The sequence below is a fragment of the Apteryx mantelli genome, chromosome 18 (genome assembly GCF_036417845.1).
Source record: "Apteryx mantelli isolate bAptMan1 chromosome 18, bAptMan1.hap1, whole genome shotgun sequence".
NCBI classification, from domain to species: domain Eukaryota; kingdom Metazoa; phylum Chordata; class Aves; order Apterygiformes; family Apterygidae; genus Apteryx; species Apteryx mantelli.
This window is the reverse complement of record NC_089995.1, coordinates 6,718,892-6,746,374: the sequence shown is the minus strand read 5'-3', so window position 1 is coordinate 6,746,374 and position 27,483 is coordinate 6,718,892. Positions and strand designations below refer to the sequence as shown.

At 43.3% G+C, this 27,483-nt stretch overlaps 1 protein-coding gene across 17 annotated transcripts in view; it reads right to left on the bottom strand.

Annotated features, from left to right (window-relative positions):
• LOC106488315 (uncharacterized) overlaps positions 1-21,686 on the bottom strand; it is a 242,407-nt gene extending 220,721 nt beyond the window's left edge. For all 17 annotated transcript variants that reach the window (XM_067308033.1, XM_067308029.1, XM_067308032.1 and 14 more), the window contains exons 1-2: positions 21,634-21,686; positions 18,145-18,254 (exon numbers count right to left, since the gene is read on the bottom strand). In XM_067308033.1, coding sequence (XP_067164134.1) covers positions 18,145-18,146 — 2 coding nt within the window. In that variant the 5' untranslated portion in view covers positions 18,147-18,254; positions 21,634-21,686. The remainder of the gene's footprint in view (positions 1-18,144; positions 18,255-21,633) is intronic.
• Positions 21,687-27,483: the final 5,797 nt, after the last annotated feature.

Genomic DNA, 27,483 nt, shown 5'->3' with positions numbered 1-27,483 from the left:
CCCTGTAAGACGAGAGGATATTATTATTCCTGTTTAACAGATGGGAAACTGAAACACAATGAGATTCAGACCAAAACATTCTGCTTATGTTGGGTACCCAAACTGAGATGCCTGGGAACTGATTTCTCAGATGTTTAACACTGCACAGCGTCTTATGTCAAGAAAAAATACCACTAACTTTTCTATATTCTGCAAACAGGAATGCAGAAAACAAAATAAAATTAATAACCAACTGTAAAGAACTTAGTTTCAAGTGACTTCTCTAACACTGGATATGAGTTTTGCAGTACTCAAACACCTCAGTCATGAGACCACCCACCCTCTTTTCAGCGCTCTGTCTCTTACTACACATCTTCCAGCTTCTACAGCAAATACAGACAGAGTTCGACGGCACCAGCTTCCCCCACTACCCAGCCCTGTCTCATCTCCTGAGCAGTTCCACCCTCCGCACTGAACAAGACCAGGGTCTTGCAGTAAACATAGTACCTGGTCATGTAATTAAAGACTATACCAAATGCACATACAAAAGGAGGCCAAACAAACATTACACAGGAAACCTTAATTTCATGATTTTCCAACCACCTGTTCCAAATAATAAGCTTTTCAAGGAGAATACTGCCTCCATTTACATATACATACACACACACATATATGTATGCATATATACTTATCTTCTTATTCCTAAATCTTATCAGCTGAACTTTCCCAAAATCCAGAAAATGTACCTGGCATAGAACACTAAGCCCAAATAATTAAAAATTTCAAGTTGTAATTAGAGTTGTTCAAACTCTGCCTATATGTTTCAGTTCAGCATTTTGTCCATGTCTTTCTGTTTCAGGGAATCAGGATCTCAGCACTTTGCTGAATCAGGTCCATTGTAATTGTGTAATGTTCGTTGCTGAAGAAACACATGGAGGCACGACTCAGAGTTTCCAGCATGCAGGAAATTCAGTTACTTCGTAATTTCATTTCATTCTGAATTGGAAGAACACTCTCCCTGCCTCAAACTTTCAAATTTCCCTTGAAAATTTATTTTATCGTGTTGTGTTTAAATTGTTCTGAATAAATCAACCTGAGCTGATACCAACATGGAAAATTTCAGTGTGAATGTTTAGAGTTTGACAGAGTTAAAAGGGGGAGGGGGGAGGCTGGAAAGTTTCAATCTTATTTATAGGTACAGGTACATATGACCAGCCATTTCTAAAATACCACTGCAGTAGAATAGAAATTTTTTAGTAACAATCCTATTATGTGCTAAGTGTTATTTTTAATACACTGATACCAAAGGAATTGTCAGCAGAACGTACCCTCCTCTTCCAGATAGTTTTACTGCCTCTCCCATTTAGGCAGAGCAGAGCTGGGAACGCAACCTTGTTCTCCCATCACCCACATGCTTGCCTCGTTTCATACGCTTGTGAGAAAAGACCCAAATCTTCATCCCTTTAACCTAAAAGAAACACTGACCTGTTACAGGTTCATACATGAAGTATCAACCCCAAGTTTTCCGCACAGCTCCAGTGACTCCAGCATGCAATACTCCTGACCACAGCTGTGCCAAGCCAGACAGACCTGCACAAGGCAGCGCAGGGAACACAGCACCTGCAGCCGGATATAGAATACTTCTAAAAGGTGAAACTAGGGTTCGGGCTAGCCAAGCAATAAGAGTGATGGAAAGCTGGATAGTCTGACTGTTTCACTGACTGATAATTTGCCCTTTTGTGTTTTGTTATTAAGGAGAAGAGCACAGTGCAAAGTGCAACGTGTCTCAGATGCCTCCGAAGGTTACTCCAGTGGCTTGCTGTTAACCTAGTTCACGAAGGATCAGGCAGAACTGGGTGAGAACTCTTTTTAATCGAAAAAAACTGTCTATCAGGACCTTCTATTTTGAAGGGAGGTGAGAAATCGGAACGAAATACTCAGCTGAGAACAGATCTTTCCATCTTGCTCAGGCAGTGAAAACCACTCAGACCTGAAGCTGCCAGCAGCCAGCAAGGAATTCCCCTGTCATGCGGGAGGTGACTCACGCGAGTCCCTGCTGTTTCTCGTCCTCAGATGTAGGGGCCGCGTTTGTGGTCGGGGATGTGTCAGGAGAAAGGACCTGGCAGAGCCCCGCTCTGTTACGCAACTCCTTCCTCAAAGTACAAAGTACAGTCCACCACGGGTAAGGACCCAGTGCAGGTGATAGAAGATCCTTTAGCAGCTGGTATTTCTTCTTTCCCACCATTTCTGTTTTCCTTCTTTCACGACCCCTCCTGAATAATCGGAGCAGCTCAGTGAGCTCCCAAGTAATCCTGATGCTGTAATGTTATAAAAGTCAATGGAATTTTTAGCATTGCTTTCAGTGGTGTAAAACTGGGCTCCACATATAGTAGCGCTCAAAAGGCATTCAGGTCCTTCATCAGTTGGATTCAATAAATTAATAGCAGAGCTGCTGCCACAGCAGCGTGAGCAGTCTGCAACATTTGTATTTGAGCTCCATGTATTTATTACTACGCTTTTCGTAGGCTCTTTTAATGCCTCACTGAGTAATTTATGGGGACAGAAGAGCATGAAAAGAGCAGATCTCACTTATTTAAATATCTGGATGATGAAAATCACATGAGAAAAGCAGATTTCATGTTGCTTCCTCTCCATAAATGGCTTTCTGAGGTAGTAAAAGCCATGGAAAAGCAAACATAAACACTGTACAAACACCAAGGTATTCAGGTTGGTTTGGGCTTACCCAAACACTGCATGGAGATATTCAGGTTTATTCAGGTTTGCCCTCTGTTTTGCTAACCCATTCTATAACAACTTTGCAGGATTGTCAACATAACTAGCTAGATACATGTAATAAAATTTCTTTAATTAAATTTACTACAGTAGAGGATTACTTTATGAAAACACAGTTCTTAGTATTAATCTTATTATTTTTCAGATTGATGAGTAATCCGTGTGACTGTGGTGGTTCTTTTATTCTTTTGGCAGATCTTACTACTTCTGTTCCAGAGTATGAAACACACTGATCTAGACATCCAGGATGGTCCAAGTTTCCAGCAACTGACATGCTGGTTATTTATTTTATGAAATAAGCAAATTAGTGAAGCATGACTAGCGAACTTTTTGATCCAGGGACCACTCATCCGTGCAGGCACATGAAGAATCCTAACCTTTTAGTGCTAAGAACAATACCAGTGCCTTGGGATATTTCATTAAGTTTTCGTTTTAGTGCTGGGCAGTGTAGTTTTGGAGGTACCCGTTATACATAAAAGTTTTACATAGTTCAAAGTGCAACAGGACATGTCTGAAATAAGTAGAAATTTGCCTATATAAGGCAGACATGCAAAATAAAGAGGTTTCTTCAGTACGTCTTTTCCCATTAATTAACACTGACTTCCTAATTTCCAGATAAAGTCAGAGACCATAAGATACAATGTTCATCTACTTTGGTTCTACTGTATTTCATGCTTTGCCTCATGAGACCCAATTTATTACAGTGATGGATGTAATATAAGAGTATATTTTAAACAACCATGATTGTACCTGCCTGGCTGTTCATTTTTCACTAAGTCATTCCAGCAAGCATTTACAAGTCAGAAGACTATCCCAGAATTTGTTTGAATAATCCAAGCTCCTTGATTCTGCAAGACAGGATAGAAACTAAACTTGAGAGGTTTCCTGTGCTTCTAGTCACATCAAAATGCCATGAAGGCAACCTGATATTTAACACCGTTTCCATACTGCATCGTGAAGCGCAGAGGTACCTGAACAAACGATCTCTTTTCAAATCTCAACCTAGCCCTTAATCCAGCAAAAAACTGCACACATGCTCAGCTTCATATACTGCTGCCTCAGTGTAATCAGTGGAAATAATCCATAAAATATAAAGCTGCAAACATGTGCAAGTCTTTGCAAAAATCACAGCCACCACAGATCTGAGCTTTGGAAAGCTGTGAGATTATTCATAATTCACCAGCCTGATTCAGCAGAAGGAACGTGGAATCATTTCGAGTCACATTTAAGGCTGCTTAAGGGTAGTGGGAAAAGTTGTGCCTCCTGATCAAAATGTGGCTTTCTCTCAGTTTCTCTTCTCTTCTTTCTAGGTTTAAGGAGAATTAAACCTTTCTGAAACTTGCTGGGAAAAGGGGCAGGGGGGATAGAGAAGGAGGATTTATCTCCAAATTACATTGCTCTTCAGAGTAAACCACAGAGAGCTGTAATGGGACAAGTAATTTTTTACATGGTATAATTAATTAGAACCCATAAAACCCAATTAAACAGCACTTTTGAGACTATCAAGTGGTGCATGTTTGAAACTGCAAATATGACAGTGTAAGTACATTTTTATAGCTGGGCGCACTCCTCAGGATTATTTCCAGTGCTCTGCTAAAATGGGAAATGGCACCAGTTTGGCCCCTGCTAATAAATCGCTCGGAAACAGGCTATATTAATAATCTTTATTGGGGGTAGGACGGAAGCCAGATGGGGCAGGGAGGGGAGCACGAAGGTGGCATAATATATTGGCCTAGGAGACACAATCCAAGCAGGAATTTCATCTTGGTGTCTATCTGAGAGGGCTGGGAAGAGAAAAGGAGAGGTAGCGGGCAGAGAGGGGAATCACCCTGAGACCACGGAGGATATTTCCAAAGTAAAAACTGAAGGTATCAGGCTAAAAGGCAAGCGCTTGTCTACCTGCATGAGAAAGGAAACAAAGAGCAGTGCCTTAAGCAGGCGTTTAACAGCCCCAGGCCCGGCCCGGCTTGTCCCCTTGGCTTTGCAGGAGCGACGGCGTCGGCGGGCGCACGGCACCGCTGCCTCGCCGGGCTGCAGCGGTCGGTCTTCGTCTCGTGTTGCCCCAGGAGGGGGTAGTGCGTGCGCGTGCACGCGATGGGCTCGGGGTGTGTGTCCAAGCTTGATATACAATCTAGTGCGAGTAAAAGCTCACTTTCCCCTTGTTTATTTACACGAGGCCCCATTTATGTTTAACTTGGCAGCCGCGAGGCCCGTGCCGTGTGCCAAGCGCTAATTCCTTGACTGCCCTGACAGGCCCTGGCGTGCACACCTGAAAGTCATTAGCGCTCGGACCCATTTTGTTCTCACATTTCGAGGCAGTGACCCGCAGCCATGTACAGCTTCAGCAGACACTTTATCATCTCCCCTGTCATCGGCTTCGAGCTCAGCGGCCCGGGCACTGCCAGACCACAATAAGCAACGAACTAATGAGGGCTCCAGAGAAGCCCCTACCTTCGCTAAGGGCTGTCGCGGAGGAGTCGTGCCTCCCCTCTGCAGCGCAGGAGGCAACCGATAGTCGCTGGAGTCCTCCTTTCTTCTTCTTTGTTTGGTTTTAGAATATTTTATCCTTCAGAAAATGGTAATACAGCGCGATAGCACAACAACGCGTGACAGCGGAGCGTCAGCGACAGCATCAGACAGATTAAATTCTAACAGCCCCATTCAGCTTTACAACGCTCTTCACGCAAGCTGTTCCCCAAACGGGTCGCTTTATCTTATCAGTCACTCAGACAATTCCTCCAGAGTCAACTATCAACACAGGAAGAATATTTAATCTAGAAATGCAGAAACATATACTTTCAGATGAGGTCTGAAAAAAGAAAGGTAGCGAACAGCTGGCCGGGGTAGAAGCATTGCAGTAAAGACACTCACACCATCTATGGGAAGAATCTAAAGAATACAGCAAGGACAGAAGAGCACAGAGGACATGGAGCTTTCTGCAAAAATGCTATTGCACTGCATGTTCTGCTCTGTGAAGGTCTGCAGAGAGCCATCATATTCTTTATTACACGTGGAGAAGCTATTCATCTCTTAGTTTTTAAGAGTCCATTTACTAAATTACAGAATCATATGATAAATGTTTGCATTTCACAAGTCTCAGGCCATTTCACCTGCACTGAGACCCCTAAGCTTTCTCCCCTACATAAGTTATTTTAAGATTTCAGTCTCCTCAGCAGCTCCAAACATTGCCTTTTTAGCTTGTTAGAGACATTTCTTTTCCTTCTATTCTCTCCATGTGGAATTTTTGCCATTTAAAACTGGTAGCAACTGAGCCTCTGACAAGCTAACAGTCAGTCCCAGACCACAAACAGGTTTTGGACTAAGTTCTCATGACCTTGAAAAGAGAGGAATGGGGGACTGAAACTACTGGAGAGCCCCAGATTTCCACGGGGGCAATAGCATTACATTTTTCCTATGGCAGTCTCACAGCGATGCACTTTGAAGTCATCACTTAGTATACGTTTATCTAAAACAAAACAAAACAAAAACAGAATGTCCAAACAAACAAAAAAACATTTTGGATTCTTCTGGAGTCTTTTTTATGGCTCTTCTGAGCCCTGCACAGTTGGACATGTGGTAAACCAGCACAAGACCTTACAGTCAGAATACAGCTATGGACCAAATGAAATGTTTAAATGCTTTCAGATATTAGAAAAGCAGTATTTTCTTTGAAATATATGAAGTACGTGCTGGCATTGACATTTTTCCATGCGTCTGTATAGCTCAGATGTGGCTTCTCTACAAGCTTTGTACTTCATGTCCCTCATTACCATGCTATTTAAACTACTGAGATTTTGAATGTCCTTCATACTCCCAGCATCCCTGTAAGATAAGGCAGGGCAGCAGTTCCCATCTGAAAGATGAGGCACTGATACGCAAGGCCTTAATGGTCAGAAATGAAAAGGGACATAACCATGTAATGCTGGGATGCTGCCATAGTTCATTTTAGGGATTTGGTCCCAGAAGCAGAGTAAGGAACCCTGAGAAAAGCACCAGGGCCACCAAAATGTAATGTGCGAGAAGAGCTGGGTATTCAGGACACGATCTGAAAGAGCTTGGCCAGGAGGTGCCCTAAGCAGCAAGCTGGCGATGGGATCACGACTCCCCTCTGCTTACGTAGCTGTACTGGGCACTGCAGAACTGGCATTTAGTAGAAATGCACGCAGACGCATACAGGGTCAGTGCACGGTGAAGGAAGGGCAGTAAAGTTACTTTAACCTTCAATCCTGCTTTAGATGTTTCAAGAAAACATAACATTTTCCTGAGATTGGAAAGACGGGACCGCAGCAGATTACTGGCTTAGGGGTACAGGCATGAAGAGTAGCAGCAGCCACCAACAGGATGGCAAATGCCATTTGTACAGACATGTGTCATTCCTGTACCGCAGCCAAGTGAGACTACAAACACTGTTAAAAGTATAAAGCAGCTTTCATTTACATTCCTGTTAAGACATCTTTATACGGCCGGAATATTGAAGCGGGCTCTGTATAAATGAGAATCTGCCCTTAATATTCTCAGACTGAAAACTGAAATACACACACAGACCAACTTGGATTCGAGTCCTGATTCTCTCTTCTGTTAACCCAACGTATCTGCATGGACCAAAACTGGGGGAAAGAATATGACTTCTCAATTTCACAGCACCTTCAATGAGCAGGAATGATCAAAATACTCATTTCATGTGCCATCAAAAATGGCTCTACACAGCATCACATACCATAGCACGATAGGAATCTACAGCTAGAAATACCATCTGGATCATCTAGTCCCTGCCATCACAGCAATCCGGACGCTAAACTCAGGAATTTAACTGCAACGTCCCCTTTAACATAAGCCACCCAGGAACCTCCAGTACCTTCTAACAAACTTAAAATTTCTAGTACAGAAGACCAAAAGCCTTGAATACCACCAGTGCCTTAGGCTCCTGGATTCCAGTAAAATCTAGGAGTTTGTTGCATGAAATTTGCCCAGAGGGTCATAAAAAAAAAAAAAAAAAAGCTGTGTTCTTCACTGGAGAAAAGCACAACAAAAAGCAAAGCGCAGTGATCCCTGCCAAGCTGACCTAGGGGCAAATACGCACCAGCCAGGCACTTGAGAAGATTCCCACCACCACCAGGAGCCTCCGTACACACGGTCTAATAGCCCATTTCTAGCTGTGGCCAATTCCTGACGCACCAGAGGAAGATGGACGAACAAACAAACCCAGAAGCCAAGCTATGCATCAAAGGGGAAAAAAATCTTTCATGGTCCTGAGAAAGCCCTGGAGAGAAGGAATGAGATGTGGCGTTCAGAGCCAACCATGAAGAGAGTGGTCCATCAAAAAGAAAAAAATCATCATATAAAAGACACACATGAGCAAAAAGGTAACTCCAAACACATGTAAGCAAAAAGGATAAAATCCTAAGACCTCTGAAATCAATAATGAAACTCTCATCAACTTTAAAGAGGCCCAGATTTCAAGTTAATACATCTAAGTAGTTTCCTACATTTATTTCTAAATAAGACACCTTTAATTCTTGAAACGCCTATTAGGATGTGTTAATTTTGATATGAAAATGAAAGGTGCTAATTTGTCCTTGTCCCTTTACAATATTAAGCAGTTAAATACAGTCTGAGTTTGGAGACAGTATATGGCAGATGTCATCAAAAAATTCATTCAAAATGTATTGAAAGAATAATCTTTTCCAAACCTGTCAACAAGATCCCAGCCACTGCTCCTGGCAAGAACACCCGCTTAATTTGGTAGGACAATCACTTTTACTCTCACAAGCACTGTAAAAGAAATGGGGTCATGGAAAGAAAATGGGAACATTAAAAAGACCCTCGAGGAGACCCTCAGCAACATGCTGAGGTATTTCCAAGGGAGTGCACAGGTTTTAAAAGCACAAGTAAATGCGGAGGGTCGGAGGGCGGTTAGGTCCCAAGCAAGGGCTGAGGCACTGCAAATTCAATTCAGTGCGTGGTTTTGCTGTGAATGCTTTTCCAGCTCTCACACCATTACATAGGATGTAACATCATAATGATGTCAACTCTTGGATCAGAGAATGAGCTGATTTTAAGTTTTATGAGGGGAAGGATGAATACTTGCAAAGGAATGGTGAGTCAAATAATGCAGATCTGGTAGGCTCACAGTTGAGGGAACTCATGGTTGCGCTTTGAACTATTTTTAGTAAGGTACTGCAAGTTCAGGGCTAGTCAGTATAGAAAGGGTCTACACAGGTCACATGAAGCATAACCTCTTAGGGCGCTGACAATTTTCTATCAATTCTGCAAAGAGAGGATCAAAGTCTCTCTTGCCTTTCACCGATGGAGACTGCTGGAGAAAGGTGGCTGCTTGTGAATGACCAAGCACGTGTGGGGGAACGACCGTCAGGGCCCACGTAAGCAGCCTTTACCTCCTTTGCTCCACCTGAGGACGAAGGACAACCCTGACCTTATGCCCAGAGCAGAGCAAGTCCCACTCTGCTTCCCCGGGGATGCAACAGGCCACAGCATAGCAGGGAGGGTGCTGAGCACAGGATTCGGCTTCTTCCTCTCCCTTCCCTCAGTCCTCGCCTGCAGCTCAGAGCGGTGCCACTTGGTTACACACCACTGCTCTCCCCGGGGTGCTGCAGCTTTCTTCTGCCTACCAAGGAGGTACTTAACTGCCCTGACTTTAGCCCCAGCACTTCCAACCTGTAGGGAAATACAGAAACACCTGAAATTCAGATATAATAAAAGCATAAGCAGGCAAGTTTTCAATCCAGGTTTCAAAGCTGTCGCTATTCCTGCAGTCAGAGCAGGTTAATAAAGACCCCCCCCACCACCACCACTCCCTTTGGAAAATCACTGCAGATGTTAGTTCCTGCCAGCTCTTGTTAGATTTTCCTTTCTTTAAATGCATACTTAAGAATATCCAGTTATTGAAGATCACCAGGAATACATGGGGAATGGATTGCTTTGTAAGCTTTACTGCAATTATGGATAATGCTGGAAATATATACTGTACATTTCCTATATGGTAGGACAGCTACAAGCAGAGAAAATCTACATTGAAGGGGATTTCTATGCAAGCTATGCAGCACATGAAGATTGTATTACAAGCTTGGATTACTGATTCAAGCCTCTTCTTCTCCACCCCCCCCCCCCATTTCTCTGATAGCTTTTAAACTTAAATAGCTACATAAGTTCAAATGTTCTTTTATAGGGTGAAATAAACAGCTTTTATGGTTCAGAAACTGCAAGCTTAGAGATCAACACTTTACCACTAATTCGTGCAGGTTCAAGCTAAGGAAATGGCTCATTTTCCTCTCTACAGTTGTTGAGATCTCTTCCCCCCAAAATTCAGGATGCACTTTAAATTAGATGATATGAAAACTGTGGATGCAGACAACGCTTTCTCTTGACATACTGCATCTAGCCTGCTGCAATCTGGGTCCCAGTTCCTGTGAAATCAGAGCGAAATTGCTGACGGAAACCTCAGAGAGGTTGGAAGTTAGTACAAAATATTAGAACACATTATTGACAGGGCTTGATTCTTTTTTTTTTTACAGGAAAACCTTGATAGGCCACTCCGGAAATCCAAAAAGTCTTAAATGACTGCAAATATCATTTATATTGGCTTAAACTTCTTTTAAGTTGTCAAAGTAGTGTAAAGAGCATTTAGCTTCCAGCCCATTCTGTATAATCTTTTCCACTGGATTAGTAAGAGATACTAGTTCTAGCTCTTACAGGGAACCTCAATAGGAGCAGTACTTTCAAGTCCCTTATCTTAGCCAACGCACTTCCGGAGCAAGCGTCCATGGGACTTCATGGGTACCATCTGCATTTCAGTGAGCTGGGGGTAAGCAATGGGCCAGAGATGCAAATTCCAGATTCACATAGAAATAACAGTGTGCTACAAAACCCAAGGAGGATACAGCTTGAAAAGGTCTGTATGATCAGTATGCAAAGAAAGGCATTTTCAAACTCAAGAAGACTGAGGGCTGTATTCTGCTGTGTTTTGGGAACTTTCTGCCCTATATAAGCTTCAGAAAAATTGCAGTGCCCCAACATTTTATCCTAAAACTTCCAGTGAACACGTGTCCTATTTATCCACCTATCTAGTCATTTATTCCATCCTCAACAATATGACTTTTGAGCATCTGATAAATCCAATAACAGCAGAGGAATATTTTTCCTCTCATTTACGGGCTACATTAACCAGCATTTAGGTGGTTAAAACAAAGGCTTTTTTTTTCTAAGCAAAGACAATCCTGCTCCTGAGGATACCAATAATGGTGGTATATGACAACATAATCAGCAGCACAAGGATATAAACAACTCCCAATTATCCCAAACCAAAATTTTTGAACATCTTGTTACATTTTTTCCTTAGGCCTTAAAATTACTGAGTTGTTATGGTTGGATGCTTTGTGGTGAATAAATCTAGAATAATTCCCTGGAAAGAGTGAAGTGCTGCCGATGTGCTGTTAGCGCAGAAGACCACAGTACCAAGTTTGCCCTGACTTTGCCATCCAAGGGGAAAAAAACATCCCATGTTCTCATCGTGCGGGGAAAGGAAAGAAACAGGGAGGAGCAGTGGTGATCTGATTTCTAGAAAGTGGGAAGCAGTTGCGCACTGCAAGGGAAAGAGGCAAGAGGGAGAGGACTGTGAGAATAACACACTGTGCTGGGGTTTCTTAGACACTCTTCCTTCTGTCAAAATGCCACTAAAAACAAACAAACAACTATTAAACACCCCTACTGCATGCAAACACCATCTGAATGAATTTGGAGAGGATCAGCAGGTGTCTTCTCCAACCCAAGGCGCATCGAGGTACCAAGCAAGGCTAAGAGCTCCCTCACAGAGACAGGAACACCAGATTTTGTTCTGGAAAGAGATGTCACTGGACACAGTATTCAGATCTGAAGCCAGATCAAAGCAACTGTGCTCCGAGCCAAATCCAAGCTCAGGCTTTGAATGTACCTCCAAAACCTGAATGCTTTTGGATACAGAGTTTGGGTTCTGTCATTCATCTAGTCTTGAAATGGGTGGATCAAAGATCTTCAGTCTGAGGCTTAGCAAAGTGCTAACAGACAGTTTTGAAGAGAAATGATTCAGTAAAATGCTTCGAGCAAGGAATAAATTTACTGACGGACAAGTTGTGAACTGAAAGAGGAGTCAAACTGGCCATGGAAATTACTAGCTACCTATTGATTGCTCAGGTATGTTACCTTGCAAGGCTGCTTTTATTTACAAGAGGGAATAAGAGGTACAACATGGTTGAAGAATTGGCCCAGAAAGTTGAAAACTTTCTGGCAGTGCCAGAAAAGACTGGAAATCAAGATGTCCAGTGGTTTGAGAGCTCACTTGGAAATTGGTAGCAATTGTTCAGTGCTCTGTCCCCCATTTTGTCTATGGCTTTGGTCAAGACAGTTAGTATTTTGGTGCCTTAGCTTCCAAACTGTGAAATGGAATTAAAAACCTTCTAAAACAAACAAACAAAATAGTCTCTGGGAGGACAAAAAGAGAAAACTCTGTCCCCCTTTGCAGCCTCATGACATAGAAGTGACCTGATATACTCACGGAATAAAGGAGATCAGAGGGACTCCTCAATTATGCAAAATAAGAATATAGAAATACAATTACAGGAATGAAATGATTGCAAAATGCTCAGAGCTATAGGGAAAGGTCTGGTGATAGACTTTCTGACACTCGTGTTTTAATGAAGAAGCCATGCTCCTGTTCAAGCTACAGGAAAGAACATAGACCAAAAAAATTTTGCTCTATTCAGGTTGGCACCGATACTTGTTCTGTAAACGGCATAAAGGGTAACCCTACTTTCTACATTGTTCATACCAAATGTAAAATGGGAAAAACTTTGTAGGCCACCAAGGAATTAATCCTGACACATTCTTGTGTGAGATCTGGCCACACCAACCGTATCGTTTATGAGGGGGTTACTTACAGGGAGTCTGTCTAGCAATTTTGGATTGAAACAACTCATTGTAGCTTCCTCAAAGCACATCTTGGGTCTCCTTGAAATTGGTACATATATTTTAGAAGAATATGTTTGAGAACAGAACTTGCTGAACCCTGCCTCCTGTAGGAAGGTCACTTTGCAAAGGTATGAAAAGCCATGCATTTATCAGATCAGGTGCAGACATGGTATTTTCATTTTCCAAGCAATGTCCGCTTGGATATCACTAAAAGCACTGTAAGTCTCAAGTGTTGCTAATCTCTTTAGCCAGAGACATAAAGATGCATCTGAGAATGTCCTCACAAATTACATGCATCTTCACGCAAAATCGAGCAAAGCCAAAGTTTCCCCTTTAGAGTAGAAAATCCTGTAAAAATTATACACTTTATTAATTTGAGAGTAGTGAGCTTTCCTCCTAGTTTATAACAAAATGTCATATTATTAGTCAGGTTCTCCAGCATCTTTTGATAAAAATGGTGTTTTTATTGCCATATAAAAAATACAAGGCAAGTTAAACGTTCAGTATTTTCTTATAAAATATTCAGGTTTATAAACTGTTGCAAACAGGCTAGTGTTTATATAATATTCACAGACATCTGTAAAGCTTCTCATGAAAGCTAATGTGTAAGCTCTTAGCTACTGCAAAAGGGTTTTAAAGATGTTCTGCCCATCTTGAAGAGCAATTCTGCATAGTTTGAAGAGCTGCTTTGATAACAGAATGTTTGGAGCTTAATGTTTATTCCTCTCACTGCTGTCTAGATTGAAATTTGTTTACTTTATGAGTGAAGGCCCCAACACGTTTAAAATTTAAGTACCTGGCTAGGACACCCTTACTCAGCAAAACACACACAGATGCAGCAAAACACATACAGATGCCTAATTTCAGGTACAGGCTTACATCCCTCTGAAGTCCCATGGCTCAGATCATAACCCCACATTATTGGTTTTAATAGACAGAAAAGCAGTCACGGCCACAGGCATATTTTGAGGAAGACAACTGTAGTTCATGAAGGTAAGAAGCTCTAATGACTTGTTTTCTAGGCATTGACTAATTACTAACCACTACTAAGAAAGGTTGCTCACATACAATAAAAAGCAAAGTAGTGGTGGGACTCCTCTTTTCCCACCAACGGTTGAGTGCAAGATGCCAGATTTCCATCACATGTCATTTTGATGTCAAACAACAGAAATCATCAATAGTTTTTAGCATTTTGAGTATGCTGTCTGAAACAGAACAAAATCAGACAGCCTCTCCTTGGCTTGCTCCTTCAGCTAATTTTGAGACACCAAAGCTGATGCAAGAAGACTGCAAGTCTCAACCACACAAACTCAATGCCAATAGTTGGACAGCACAGTGTAAAGTCACTTATGGCGTTCCCCTCAAACCTATTCTCACCACTCATCAAGTGTAAACATTGATCAAATGTGGTTCTGAATCAAAAGGCTGAAAACGAGACTTTCATTACTTTCGTCTGGCTCCATTCAAATGTCTTCCTAGCACCCCTGCCAGTCAAACGCTTTATGACTTCTGCAGATGGAGCATTTGCAGAATTTCATACTTTAAGGAACAAGTGCTTGGTGAACCATACCACACTGTCGGCCCCACAGAATGACAAACCTCCTGCTTCCTCTAACAGACTGGAGAAAAACAACACGAGATGCCACGACACTGTATCCCTATTACTAAGGGGCAATTTCAAAATCTACCTCTACCTTTCCATATCTATCTTTTTTGAGTTCCAGCATGGTAGGTTCCCATGCAATAAGTCACAGTCATATCTGTGATCTCAGATCAGGGACACCCACCCCACAGCAGATGTATACATGTGCACTTGTATACAGGTGAAGACAACACTACTGGATGCGACCGCCACCGGGTTGCAGGCAGGGCTGTATGGTCTAGTGGGGCTTCTCTGACCTGCTAACGAACAGCACGTCTTTCCCCCTCGGAGAGCTCGCATGCTGCGGCAATGCCAGATCCGAGGACCAGCAGCAGCTGCTGCCTGGGACCCTTGGGCAGGAAAGTCGCAGGCGAGCTGCGAGCGGGTACAAGACCCTGAAATGGGGGCCAGAGGAGGGCGACTCAAGCAGACCCTATGAGCATAACAGCTCTGAGGTCCTAGCCATGGGACCTAGGGCAAAGTCCCAGGCTTAGCTGCGAGGAACCGACTTGTATTATACACAGCAAGCTCCTAGCAACCCTCCTCTATCAGGTAATGATTTTTAGTTACTACTTGCCTGTGCTCCATCCAAACTCATATCACAGCCAATACTGCGGTGACATTTTGAAAAATGTATCTGCTCAGGGAGCTATTGCAATCCTCAAATCGAGTTGCTATACATCAGCATACCATGCTGGAACTTTGGACTAGTGTACCAGCACTTCAGATGGGTATATCGACATTTTAAAACAATAATCTGTACACTAGATAAATAAGGTGCATACTAACCAGCTTGCCTATTTCTTCTCTCAGTCTCTCACTGGAAGTGCAGGATCTTTCAGTAGCCAGCTGTAATCACAGATTAATATGGTGGGAGTCAGTAAAGTGCTACTAGGAAGTTTTATAACTCAACTCTCCCAGCCAAAAGACTGGGTAAACTGATACCCAACGTGGCACTGGACCATTCTTCTGGGCAGCCATAATCCTAAATAAAAACCAGCTCTGTAAGCAAAGGGGCAGGGGCAGATGCAGGATTCTTTGGGAGAACATTTTTTTCCCCTAAAGTACACAGATGGTTCCAATCTCAGAGCTTTCTCAATTTATTTCTGGTGACTGATACATGGTTTGTACTTGATTTTTAAGGCAAGTTACAAGCAGAAGTAACTTAATGTGCTGTTTCCCATGAAACATGTGACAGAACTGGTATTCATCAATGTGGAGCACACATAACATGGAATCTGCCGCATGGTAGGGGAAAACCTTCAAAGCACTCAACACAAAATGAAGTCAAGACAAACTTTAAAAAGGAACTAAATGATCTTGTATCACACTTTCTTACTTCAGCGGTTCACAAACGCAACTCTAGACTCACAGTTGTAGCTTTTTTTTTTTTTAACATAGCTTTTCTTTCTTTCTAGAGTGTGAGGAAGTATTTGGCAGCCTCCGTTGTCTGCACCAAGGTTTATAGATAATCTAGGGATTTTCTGGCTTACACGTGTCATGTATAATAGCTGTAAGTGTAGGGGACTGGAATGGACCTGGCTGTTTACCCCCACGGCTCTGTTCCTGCAAAGGAAAACAGATTTTTGCTTTGTCCCTGGTGCAATTTCTAGGACCTGGGCTCATGAAGGGGAAGTTACACAGTACTAAAAGATCTACAGGAATCCTGACAGAAGAGCTGTTATCCTAAGGAAAACCTTTCAGAAGTCTAAAGTATATTTTCAGTAGGTTCAAGTTCTACCTTAAGAAGTAGTAAATTATTTTTCCCCGTCACTGGACATATCCCTCATCTTATGAATCTATATCCTTGGGAAAATTCATCCTTTACAGCAAATGCAAAACCTCCCCTAGTTCCTCACTACACTTCTGCAGAATGAAAGACAGAACAAGCCCAGCAGATCATCTTTCTACTGAATTCCCCAAAGGGGGGGGTTTCCTTCAAAGATCCAGCCTTTATGGAGCCCTTCTGCTCCTTTAGAGTGGTTACCCACATGTAATGGCCTTCTTCATAGATTAGCAAACCAGGACTGAGGAAAATGACAGTTTCCTTTTGCTATTTTTTTGGTATTTTAATATACAAGAATTTCATCTCTAGCATATAAACCCCAATGGGCAGAAAGATGCCTACTGTTTTGGTAGATAAATGGCATCTGGTACACAGAGCAACATGGGGCCACAAAAATACCTGCACAGACAAACAGCTATTCTCAAAGGTACTGTATAATGATAATGGCACTGAGTATGACCTTCAAAAAATCTTTGCAGAGTGAATTAACCCTCCCCAATGCATAAATTTAGAGAAAAAAGGAAAAAAGCCCCAAAATCTGAAGAGCTTTTATTTTCAAGACGAGGAGATTCTGATAAATTAAAATAAATTTATCCTTTAAAATAAATTTAAATAATTATAAGCTGAGTATCACCTTGGAAAGATTCCCCTCCCTGTCCTTTTCGGTTTAATTTAATGAGGGACACTAGTTAACAATGCCAGTAATAGACTGTTGTGGTAACTCATCACGGCCACTACAACTCTGCTCTAATCAGACAGAGAAGTATCAAGGGCTGGCCAGTGTAATCATCACAAGAATGAGATTATTTAAAAAAAACATAGAAACAGAGAGAGTGACAGAGAGAGAGAGACAGAGAGACATTTAAAAGGACCTTTGTTTATTTGATTAATTCCTTACCATCTACTGTAATTTTTTCCTCTTCTTCATGCAGTCATTTTCCACTCATCTCTCCCAGCTTCTCTCCTTACTTTGCTTAGCCGTATACTTATTGCAAGCATTTTAAAACGATTCACGTGGAACCACAGATATTCATGTGCGCTCTAGAAAGGCAGGACTACCCTAAAAAGCACTCAGAGTCAGAATAAGATGCAAGATGAGTGAATCAAACAAATGAATAGGAGGCATCACAGTGACACAATTATGATCAATAATAAATAAGCTAGCAAGAAGAAACATCATTTCACTGAAACACACAATTTTACTGAAGCCAAAATGATTCCTGGGATGTATCAGTCCTCAGAGAGCTTTCAGTATGAAGATTTTCGAGGTCTAAGACAGCTGAATCACGTGTGAGCTAAGACAGAAGCATCCAAGATATTTTGACGAATCCTCCCTGCATTTTGCAAAAGCAAATTCTGAATGTGAAAATTGCCACCATCAGACCATCTCACAGTGCGAGGTCCGCAAGAGCCTTTTTGGGGAAGGAGAATATTCTTAAGCCAGTTAGTCTGTATCCTCTCTTGGTTTCACTATAAGCCACAGTGCAATGCTATGCAGAAGTAACCAAGCTAAGACTAAATACATTAGCGTGAGTACCAAGAGCAGCAGAGGCACACTAACATGGCAAGCTGTGCAAATGAGTTAGGCCAATTTCCACATTACATAATTGCACATACAGCACCCGAAACAGCTAGCTCGAGTACGTCCACACAACACTGCGCAGTCTCCTGTAGACATAGCGCGCCTGTCCGCCTTACCCTCAACAGAGAGATTAAAAAAAATATATCCAAAAACGTACAGATCCACGTTTCTGAGTGACATGGTAGAATCAAGTCAGACAAGCCAGAACCTATCCCCCACTGTCTGAACCGGTCACTCGACCACTGACAGTAAATCTTGTCAGCACTGATCTACAGGATGAAAAACATCCAGCATACTGCAGCAGTTTTGTTTTGAGGTTTTTACTGCGTGGGGCTTTTTTATTCTGGTAGGGAATTACTGATTGTTCCCAACTTCTGTTAATTGGCTTATAGTTCCACTTACATTGTCAAACTGCTGGTCAGCTGGCGGCCACACCACGCTCTCCTGATAGATTTATTTCACAGCTGGAATTTGGAGTCTGGAAGTTCCTTCCCATTCCCAGCTCTGCAGTCCTTGCAGGAAGAAGGGAGGAGAGAAATACAGATGCCTTTTCACAAAGAGGTAACAATCCTAGCAGGTCCTCAACACGCTAATAGCAATCTAATTAGGCTGCATTATATTGAAGGGAAAATGAGATTTCTGACTTTGCCAGAACACTTCACACATCCGCTTACTCTTACAAACACACTCCAGTTTCCAGATGTAGATAAGGATAACCACAAAGCGTGGAAAACAATCCAAGAACTAGTCTAGCCAAATCCTAGCTGGACTTCAGCCTCTTTCCATCTCCTCTCCTTGCTCTGGAATAATGATTGTTGCCTTGTAAATTTAACAAAATTTCATAGACAACTCCATTGAGTTTATGGCCCAGACAGTGTCCCGCTGCTCTGAGGATATGTAGGAAAGATGACTCAACACACATTCCCATCTTGCCTCTCCCCCAGGCTTGAGGCAATCGTACAGAAAATGGCAACTCCAGCAGTGCCCAGGAAGCACAAACTCATCCTAGGGTGGACATGCACGGCTGAGAAAGGGCAGCTGCAAAACCTTCCTCTCCATGTGGCCAACCAATTGTACAGGAAAGTCACACAGCTCACCTAAAGGTAAAGCATCGGGCTTTTGTCCTGCTCGCTCTAATTTCTGCCAGAGCTCCCTCCTCGGGAAGTGCTGATCATCCCCAGATGACCAAAGTTAACCTAAATTAATCACTGGCTTGTGAATCAGTGAGCACAGATCTGAGACAGGAGATCTGCATTTTGGCTCCTTTCTCTGCAGGCCCTGAGGCAAGGATTCATACCCAGTAGCAGTCTGCCTTTTGCAAAAAAATAAAATGATAAAATAATACAATAGGATTCTGATTCCAGATTCACTGCCTGGAGGAAGGAGGAGGATACTTTATTTCTTTCCTGGCCAATTACCTAAAGAAAAAAAAAAAAAAAAAACAGCTCCAGTGAATGAAAAAGAACCTTTTAGTCCCAACGCCTCAGAGTCAGGTCATCCAAATTCCCGGTTGCCTTGATCTCTTTTCCAGCCAATCAGCTTCTCTTAAGCACTGACTGATGGTGTCGTGTGTTTAAAAATGTGTTTATTCTGACAATTTGCTATGCTTTTATGTAAGAGGACAGGCAAGCAACCCATCCCCAAAACCTCAAGGAAACAGCACAAGTCTTGGCTGCTAGACCAGTTGGCTCCCTGTAGACTGTTGATTCTTGGACAAACTGTTATTCCATCCTTAAAATATGTACTTACCCTGAAAAAGAAAATGCACACACAAACATACAACTAGGTATTAAGAGCTTTGGTAGATCTGTGACTCTGATCTTGTGACTAAGGTGTCAGCTGCTTCTGCTGAAATGGACATGGTAGTGGAAAAAAAACCCAAAGAAGAGTGAACACTGAACAGCCCACAGCTGGACTGAGCTGAACTTCCCCTGCTAAGTGGCTAATGCTAGGTTTTCCTCATTGCTTCAGAGTCAGTGAGGTTATGGAAACTGGAGAGACAAACAAATGGGAATTTCTCAACAGATCAAGAGCTAAAGGAAGGGAAAAGGGGGGCATATTTAGAGAATATCCGTTCTGTGGAAGGTTCAGTGTTTCTCAGGGTACCCAAGAGAAGGGGAGATAAGCTGATACAAGGGAGGTCAGCTGGTATCAAATCACATCACCCCTTTCCTCTTTCCTTTGGCTGCTTTTTAACATTCCCTCCTGAGTACATTTCCCTTTGGTTGTGGGAAACACATAATCCACCAGCCCTCTTAAAAAGCATGTTGCAGTGGCACAGCCTGAAATAGAAACCAGATTTCTGCCTCCCAGTCCCCTGCTCTACCCTCTGCAGATCAGACCTAGCCTTAATCCAAACAGAAGAGACAAGATTTTGCTGTCAGAGACAACCCCACCATAAACCAAGAGAGCACATGCATTACTCTAAACACCGCTGGTGGGGCTCCTTGGTCCCCCTTACTCCCTTCCCCTGAGAAATTCATCCCGAGTTTTAACATGAATGCCTGCTCAGCCACTGGGGAAATGCACTCTCAGCTCTGCATCTACACGCTCAGGGGTCAACAACCCTGAAAATGATGCCCCGACAGCAGCACGACAAATGGAGTACAGGGACTAGATTAAAACAGACTTTCAAACACAGTTCAATTTAAATAAATAACCCTATTTTTTGTTGCCTTTCACTAGCTTAAACTACATTTTGTCTTTGTTGTTAGTCTTTTTTTTTATTATTTGTGGTTAGCAGGGGTAGCCTTCAGAGACTAACAGCAGAGAGGCACATGAGCTCACCGTCTCCTAGGCCACATCCCCACACTGGGTGACTGTGTCATTCCCATGGGTTGCCCCAGTGAAGGCCTGTTCATATCCATACCACAAGCTCCTGGGATGTTCATCAACTGCCTTACACTGTATATCAAAGGCCAAAGCATATCCTGCAGCCCTTTCACACCTACCCTTATCTCACACCCCATTTGCCTATTCCTCACATTCCTCCCAGAGTCGCAGAACACAGCAAACAGCCCTACTTTGGGAGTCCCTTCCCACCACTACCCTCCAGCACCCACATCAGGCCTCACCAGCACCCTCCAGCAGTCTGACACTCCTGCAGCAGGACAGGCAGGACTAGGGAGAGAGACAGTGTTGAAGGTTTCACTGAGGGCTAGGCATGAGAAGAGACATAGCATACATCTGGGTGGCAGACACCTGTGCTCATCTCGGGGGCTACACCAGCCAGGCTTGAGTTACTGTCCAGTACAGCTGAGCTGCTGGAGGACCCTACTGCTGAGTTCACACCTGGCACATCTCAACAGTTCACTAGCATCCACTGGGAAGACCCACTGACCTCCTACATGAGATGAGCAATATCGGGCTGCTAATACAAGAATGTGAAAGGACAAGAAATTCATGCCCAGTGCTGTCAGGTGGCATACACTTGTGAGAGCTGCCAGCCAACCCAGACTAGAAGCAATTGGGCATCACCCACTAGATGCTGGACAAGACAGAACTTTTTTAGCTGGGAGGCACAGCAATTTGACATCAAATCCACCGTTGCCATAATAATGCCACTGCCAAACATTACCGTCACTATCAGAGATATCCAGAACAACACTAACGCAGCTTGTAAATATGACATTCCCGCACATAGTGCTGTCATATGTAGGACACACTTCTCCATCCAATATGACCAGAAAGAGCCCGAGATCACCACTGGTCTGCAGGATGTCATGCAGTACCACCCCAGGCTCCCACAGATCACCAGGGACAATGCACGAACACTTCCACCAACTATACAGCCACAAGGATTATGTCTGCAAGTTTCAGGACTCCTGTATCTACAGCTTGGGACAAACAGACATCTCCTTTCCACAGCATGACAACACACGTAATATTTACCTGTATCGTCACTGAAGATGTTTATCCTGTTTCCCAGGTATCTGCAGCCCTATGGGGATGACCTACAGGAACTGCAAGTGACCCTGCATTGTTGGGCCAGAAATGTAATCAGTGAACAGACATTTTCTGTAAAGTGCAAGACGACTCTGATGACAACATATAAAGCCTTTTCCTGCTGTCAAATAAAAGCAGAATAAATTGGCCACACAGAGAAACTACTGGCAAAGAGAAACACCAGAAATCCAGCCCCCACTTAACATCACTCAAGGGGACTGCCTGCTCCATCATAAGTCCAAGAACCAAGTAAAACCATTTACTTAAAGACTGGCAAACAGTATTCAGAATTCACAGCTGCAAAGTATTTTCACCCTTAGTCATTCTTTCCATTTTTTGTTTTTACTGGGACCTCTTTGACAGTCCCATGCCTAATTGCATTGATAGTACTCACCCCACTTTCACCCCATTTGCTGTTGCTGTATGAAGTCTCTGTGAAACAATTCATATTAAAGTACACACGGATATTTTCTCTAGGTTTAGTATCTCGGAAAATTTGGGGAAACAAGCACAGACTGTCTTCTGGCTTGGAGTCCACAGGCACTTCAGAATTACACTGCCTCATAGATACTGTGTCCACCCAGGCACATGAGGAGTATCCATTACCATGATCACCGTAACAACCCAGCCAACTCTACTCCCCCCAAAATAAAGTCCATTGACTTGAGCATCAAAATACCGTCCCATCACAAGAGCCCATGAATCCCAAATGTCCTGATGCCAACCCTTTTGCCTAGCAGCTCTTTGCTTCCCGACCCACAATGACTTGGTAAACTATCTTGGGCCAGAGATAGCTATTATCAAAACTGAGGGAAACTGTGGTCACTTTTCCTGGCCTGTTGCCCACAGATTAAAGTAGCTGACTGGATTTTCCAGTTTTAGGACTTTGGGTGCATACAAAATCAGCTGGCAGTCCAGCTTGTGCAGCCAGCTCCTAGGTGCTTGGAGGCAACGCAGGGAGATGTGTGGCCACTGTGGGATAGCAATGTCAGAGAAGCCCTTCTGCAGACAGTGACCATCAAACCATCAGGGCCTCACTGGTTCTTCTAGCACTAGTACTTGTCTTCATGGTGCATTACTTCACCGACCAAGCCACAGATGCAGTGTAGGGTAATATTTTGCCCACTTAATTCCTTTCTGCTTGCTTCATCATGGTTTGGTGTAAATCATTATGGGCTCACTTTGCAGCAGCCAAATGGCCCTATAAATCCCAAAGGTGGCATGCTGCCGGCAGCCTGCCCTCTCCTATAGCTATGCAAGATCACAGCCTATGAAGTAGCTTCCTTGCCAAAAACTTCCTGCAAAACCTCCTACCGGAGGCAGTCCTGCATTTCCCACCCACATTCAGGAGTTGACATCCCAATTTTTGAAGCTATCTCCCACCAGTTTCTCCATCTTAACTCAGTATTACTCACCAATCCACCCTGGAGGCCTGTCAGATGAAGTGGGCAGAGTCCTCCCCATGCAAGTTACAGGAGGCTTTAGCAAAGTTGTTGTGGAAATACACCCTGATCGTATGGAGAGGAGGACACAAGCTTGCTCCCAAGATGAGAAAGCACCAAGGATTAGAAGCTCCTGGTTGGGGTGGTCAAGCTGGACTGACCTCAAGAAGGTCAAATGAAAACTGTCTCTCTTGAAAGACAGTCTCACAGACACGCTGAATGGAGGCATGGCTTTGCTGAAGGGGCCTTGAGGATTACATCTGGGTAAGCTGTGGCTGCACCTGGGGAGGATGCTGCTAGGGAAGGCCACCCAGATTACCCAAGAAAGCCCTCTGTGGAACCCTGAATGCGTTAGACCCGGCCTTCCCCAAACTATTCCAGATGGGACACATTCAGAAAGCACCGGAAAGGCTCAGCAGCCTCGATGCTATCAGCAGGCTGGGAATGTAACCTCAAGGGCACTGTATCAGGACTGCACAGATCCCATTGATCTCATCTCTTTTAACTCAGCTGAAAGCTAAAGTTTTCAAAAGCGATTCTCTTTAACCTCTGCGAAGGAGAGATCTCAGGGATTTGAGTGCCGATCGTCTTAACACTGCATTAGTGGGTGAAAGAACTTGTTTGAGATTCTGATCAGCAATGTACAGCTCAGAGGAGCAGGTCAGGAAATGTCAAAGACGCAACAACACCGAAGAAGACGGTTCTGTTTTTCAACGAGCTCTGCTGCTAAAAATGCAAGGGAGCAGTGGCTGTGAGGGAGGGAAAGGGTGTACAGTGGCAAGGAGGGAGGGAAAGAAAGCATTAGCCAGCACGACGAGCATCCTGAGTCACTCTGTCGGGGAAGTTAGGGCCGCTTTGCCAGGGAAAGGCTGACAGAGTAGGACAGACGCCTGGATCAGTTCCACAGCGTGAAAAACCCTCTTTGGAAACAAAAGCTTAGTGCAAACCCAGGCATGAGCAGAATACAAAACCCCACTAATGCGAGTCCTGGTTGCCCACCTCCCCGGCTACCAGGGCTGCTCCAGCCCATGCTGGGCATGCGGGGAACCGCAGTCCATGCCAGGAGTCGGAGCAAGCTGCAACGCCGGCTTGTGCAGCAGCCGCCGGATGAATCAGTGATGAGCAGCAGCATCCGCGCGCGAGGCGAAGTTATGCAGCGAAGCACATGCACGCGGCGCTGCTCCCAGGCTAGCGCTCAACCCACATCTCCCACGGCCAGGACAAACTTGCATCGAGAGCAAGCGTGTGCCAGGAGTCGCATGGTCAGTGCACAGCCAAACCGCTGCCAGGAGCTGCCGGCTTCTGAAGTCACACTGCACCCGTTCCACTCTTCCCGCAAGCCTTGCTGGGGCTTGGAAATGCGGAAGCTGTGAACTTTTCTGAGTTGAAAATTTATAGATGGGAGAGGATCTTGTTTTGCTGACTCACAGATGTGATTTTTATAAAGCAGCAGTGAATTTGTTGAACTCTGCTTTTATTTTGCCCACATTTGTATAACCACTTTCTGCTGCTACAAGCCATCTATGCTATTCCTCATTTTTTCCTACAAAGCCTTCCACCTTTCAGTGAGCTTTTAATTAGAAATGGAAGAAACAATGGAAATTGGATTGTTCTTATATATAACCAAAGCACTATGCTACTTTGTAAACACGTCAAAATTAGCCTACTAGCAAACTTCAGTCATTTTTTAAATGACAAACTGAAAAGTGAATACAAAAACCTAAAAAGGGAAATAACTTCTTTTTTCCATCATCAGCTGAGCACCAATAAAGCACAAGATTTCATAGCCCCTTGAGAACTGGGGTAAAGTTGGGACCAGCAACAGGAAGAAATTGTATTTCTCTTAAATCTTGCAAACATTTTTCTTGCAGTGCTTTACTTTAGCTTTGAGGGTCTAAGGACCTAGGCAGAACAATGTTTGTAGGCAGAAATAAGATTTTTCATTAGATCTACTGGAATAGCTGGAAAAATCAGACAAGTTTCCAGGCGCTTCCTAACCAGTCTCTCCTGCAGTCACTAAGACAAGTCTATGAAAACCCCTCAAGCTGGTGGAGCACATGGGCTCTGCTTGGGTTTGCTTTCAGTACTTGTTTCCAGAAGCTTAAGGGCTTTTTACAGCTCACTTGAATGAGGGGCAATGATGAGATCTCCTCACTCTCACTGAAGCATCTACCCATCCCTCAAAGTCAGCCAGAATGATTCCGCTTGCTTTAGCTGCTTTTCTTTTTCCCAGGCACTTTCCTTTTCATTTGTCCGCATACCTATGTACAGCCAGAAGAGTGATTTAGAACACAAACGGACAAAAACACAAAACGAAAAGCAAAACCAAAAGAAGATCCCCTTTTGTGATGCATGGTATCTATTCCCTTTAGTCTCTTCTTGAGTCAAACTCTCCCCAAAATCCGCAGAAGAGAAACTTTTATTGTTCCCAGTGCAGTGACCCTGTGTCATAGCTGCCGGAGAACAAACTAGACTCTGTGATATTTCATATGACATTGACGGAAACACCAGCTTAGCTCTAATTCCATAAACTTTATGGAGAGAAAGGGAGGAGGACAGTAACGCACAAAACGGCATACTTTTCTCAGGTACCACAAACTTCCCATTCTGTGAACTCAGCAGATATGAATGGAAATCACTGATGAAAAAAGGGACATTGGAGAACACAGAGCCCTCTTTCTGATCTTAATCACAGTTTAGTGGTGCATGGGAGTCCTACACAGACACACTGCAAGCATGGCTGAAGAAAAATAGCACTCTGTGCTGTTAAAAACGATCTTATTTAACCTTTGAAAGTAAATGCAATAATTATGAAAGAGATGACAAGGCTGTTCTGGATATTCTAATTGAAAATTGCTGCCATCTTCCTAGCTCCTCTGGATACGTGGCTTCAATTAATCAGGATTCAACGATAAATGGTGCTGTGAGTAAGAATGGGTTTGGGATTGTTTGCTCTGAGCAGAAGACAGTCAGCAAAGAAATGAAAGAGGGGCTTTAAGGCAAGGATCAGGTCTATCTTGGTGCATAGACATCTCAGACACTTTTGGTACCACCAGAAAAATGAGCAACCCCCACAACGTTCAGAGCCACTAAAGCTGTGCTCCCAATCCAGCAGTGTGCCCCAGTGTCTTGACACATGATGAGCAGAGTTTAGCAGTGGGGAGGCGTTAAGATGCTTTAGCAATAAGCACTGCAGAAACCCCAGAAGACTACTGAATCCAGCACCTTTCTTTGAAACAACACAGGCAAAATCATCCAGCCATGATTTGAATCAGTAGCTGGTCCTGATACCTGAACTATTAACAACCCTGAGGGCTGCTTTAAAAAGAGAAACAAAATCACAAGATATGTCAGCAGATTTTCATTACAAGGAAGCTGAGGTCAACCATATTTCTAAATTAATTTTCTAGTAAATACTGGTTAGGCTTTAGGTAATTCTCTCTCCTTCACCCCCCCCTTTTTAATAAGTACAATTTACTAGAGTTGCATAAAAATGAGTAATACATTAGTTTCACTTAGAACCAACATGAAATGAGTCATATCTTTCCAGCACATGACCAGGCTATTATATCTCTCCCAAGTACAGTGCAGAAAGAAGCAGAAAGATGTTTTTGCCTGTAAACAGACACTCTAAGTCATCTGAGTCTTTAAGTGACAATGAGCTCCCCTCCCGAAAAGGTCCATTTGAAATGCACCTTTCCCTGTCATACCCACATCCCCGTGGCTTTGGCAAGCCCTGGGAAAGGGGCACGCACTTTGTTCCCACTCAGATAAACCTTGTCGGTCTCTCTCTGGCTGACAAGGAAAAAAAGTCTTTTTGACAATAGGGCCTGGGGGGAATAAACATGGTACCATTATTTATAGATCCAAGGCTCGATAGTGTGATCACTAGATGCTCCCTTCCCTTCAGGCTTTGTGTAACCAGTATTTATTCTGTCCTGTTCTTGGCTTTTCTACCCCTCTCATCTTTCTAGCTCTGTACATATTAGACAACCTCTCTTTAGAAAGGTGGCTGATTCTGGCTAGGACTATTAAGCAGAATGTTTTTGCAGATAACATGATTACACTGAAAATGCTATTCTCTCTTCCCCAGGCTCAGCTCTGCCCTTTGGTTTTATCCCTTATGTTAGAGCTACTGGAAACACGGTGTAGGCCAGAGGTCCCTGATCTTTTCATAAATTAGGCTCTGTTTAAAAAAATATCCTGGTTTTCTCTTATAACAAAGAGAATATTTAAAATAGAAATTGCCACAATAATGAACTAGATTTTTTTTTTTTTTTTTTTTAATATAAGGTACTTACATGTTCTTCCTGAAACAGCTCCCAACCCCACACACTCATTCCTCCAGAGCAGG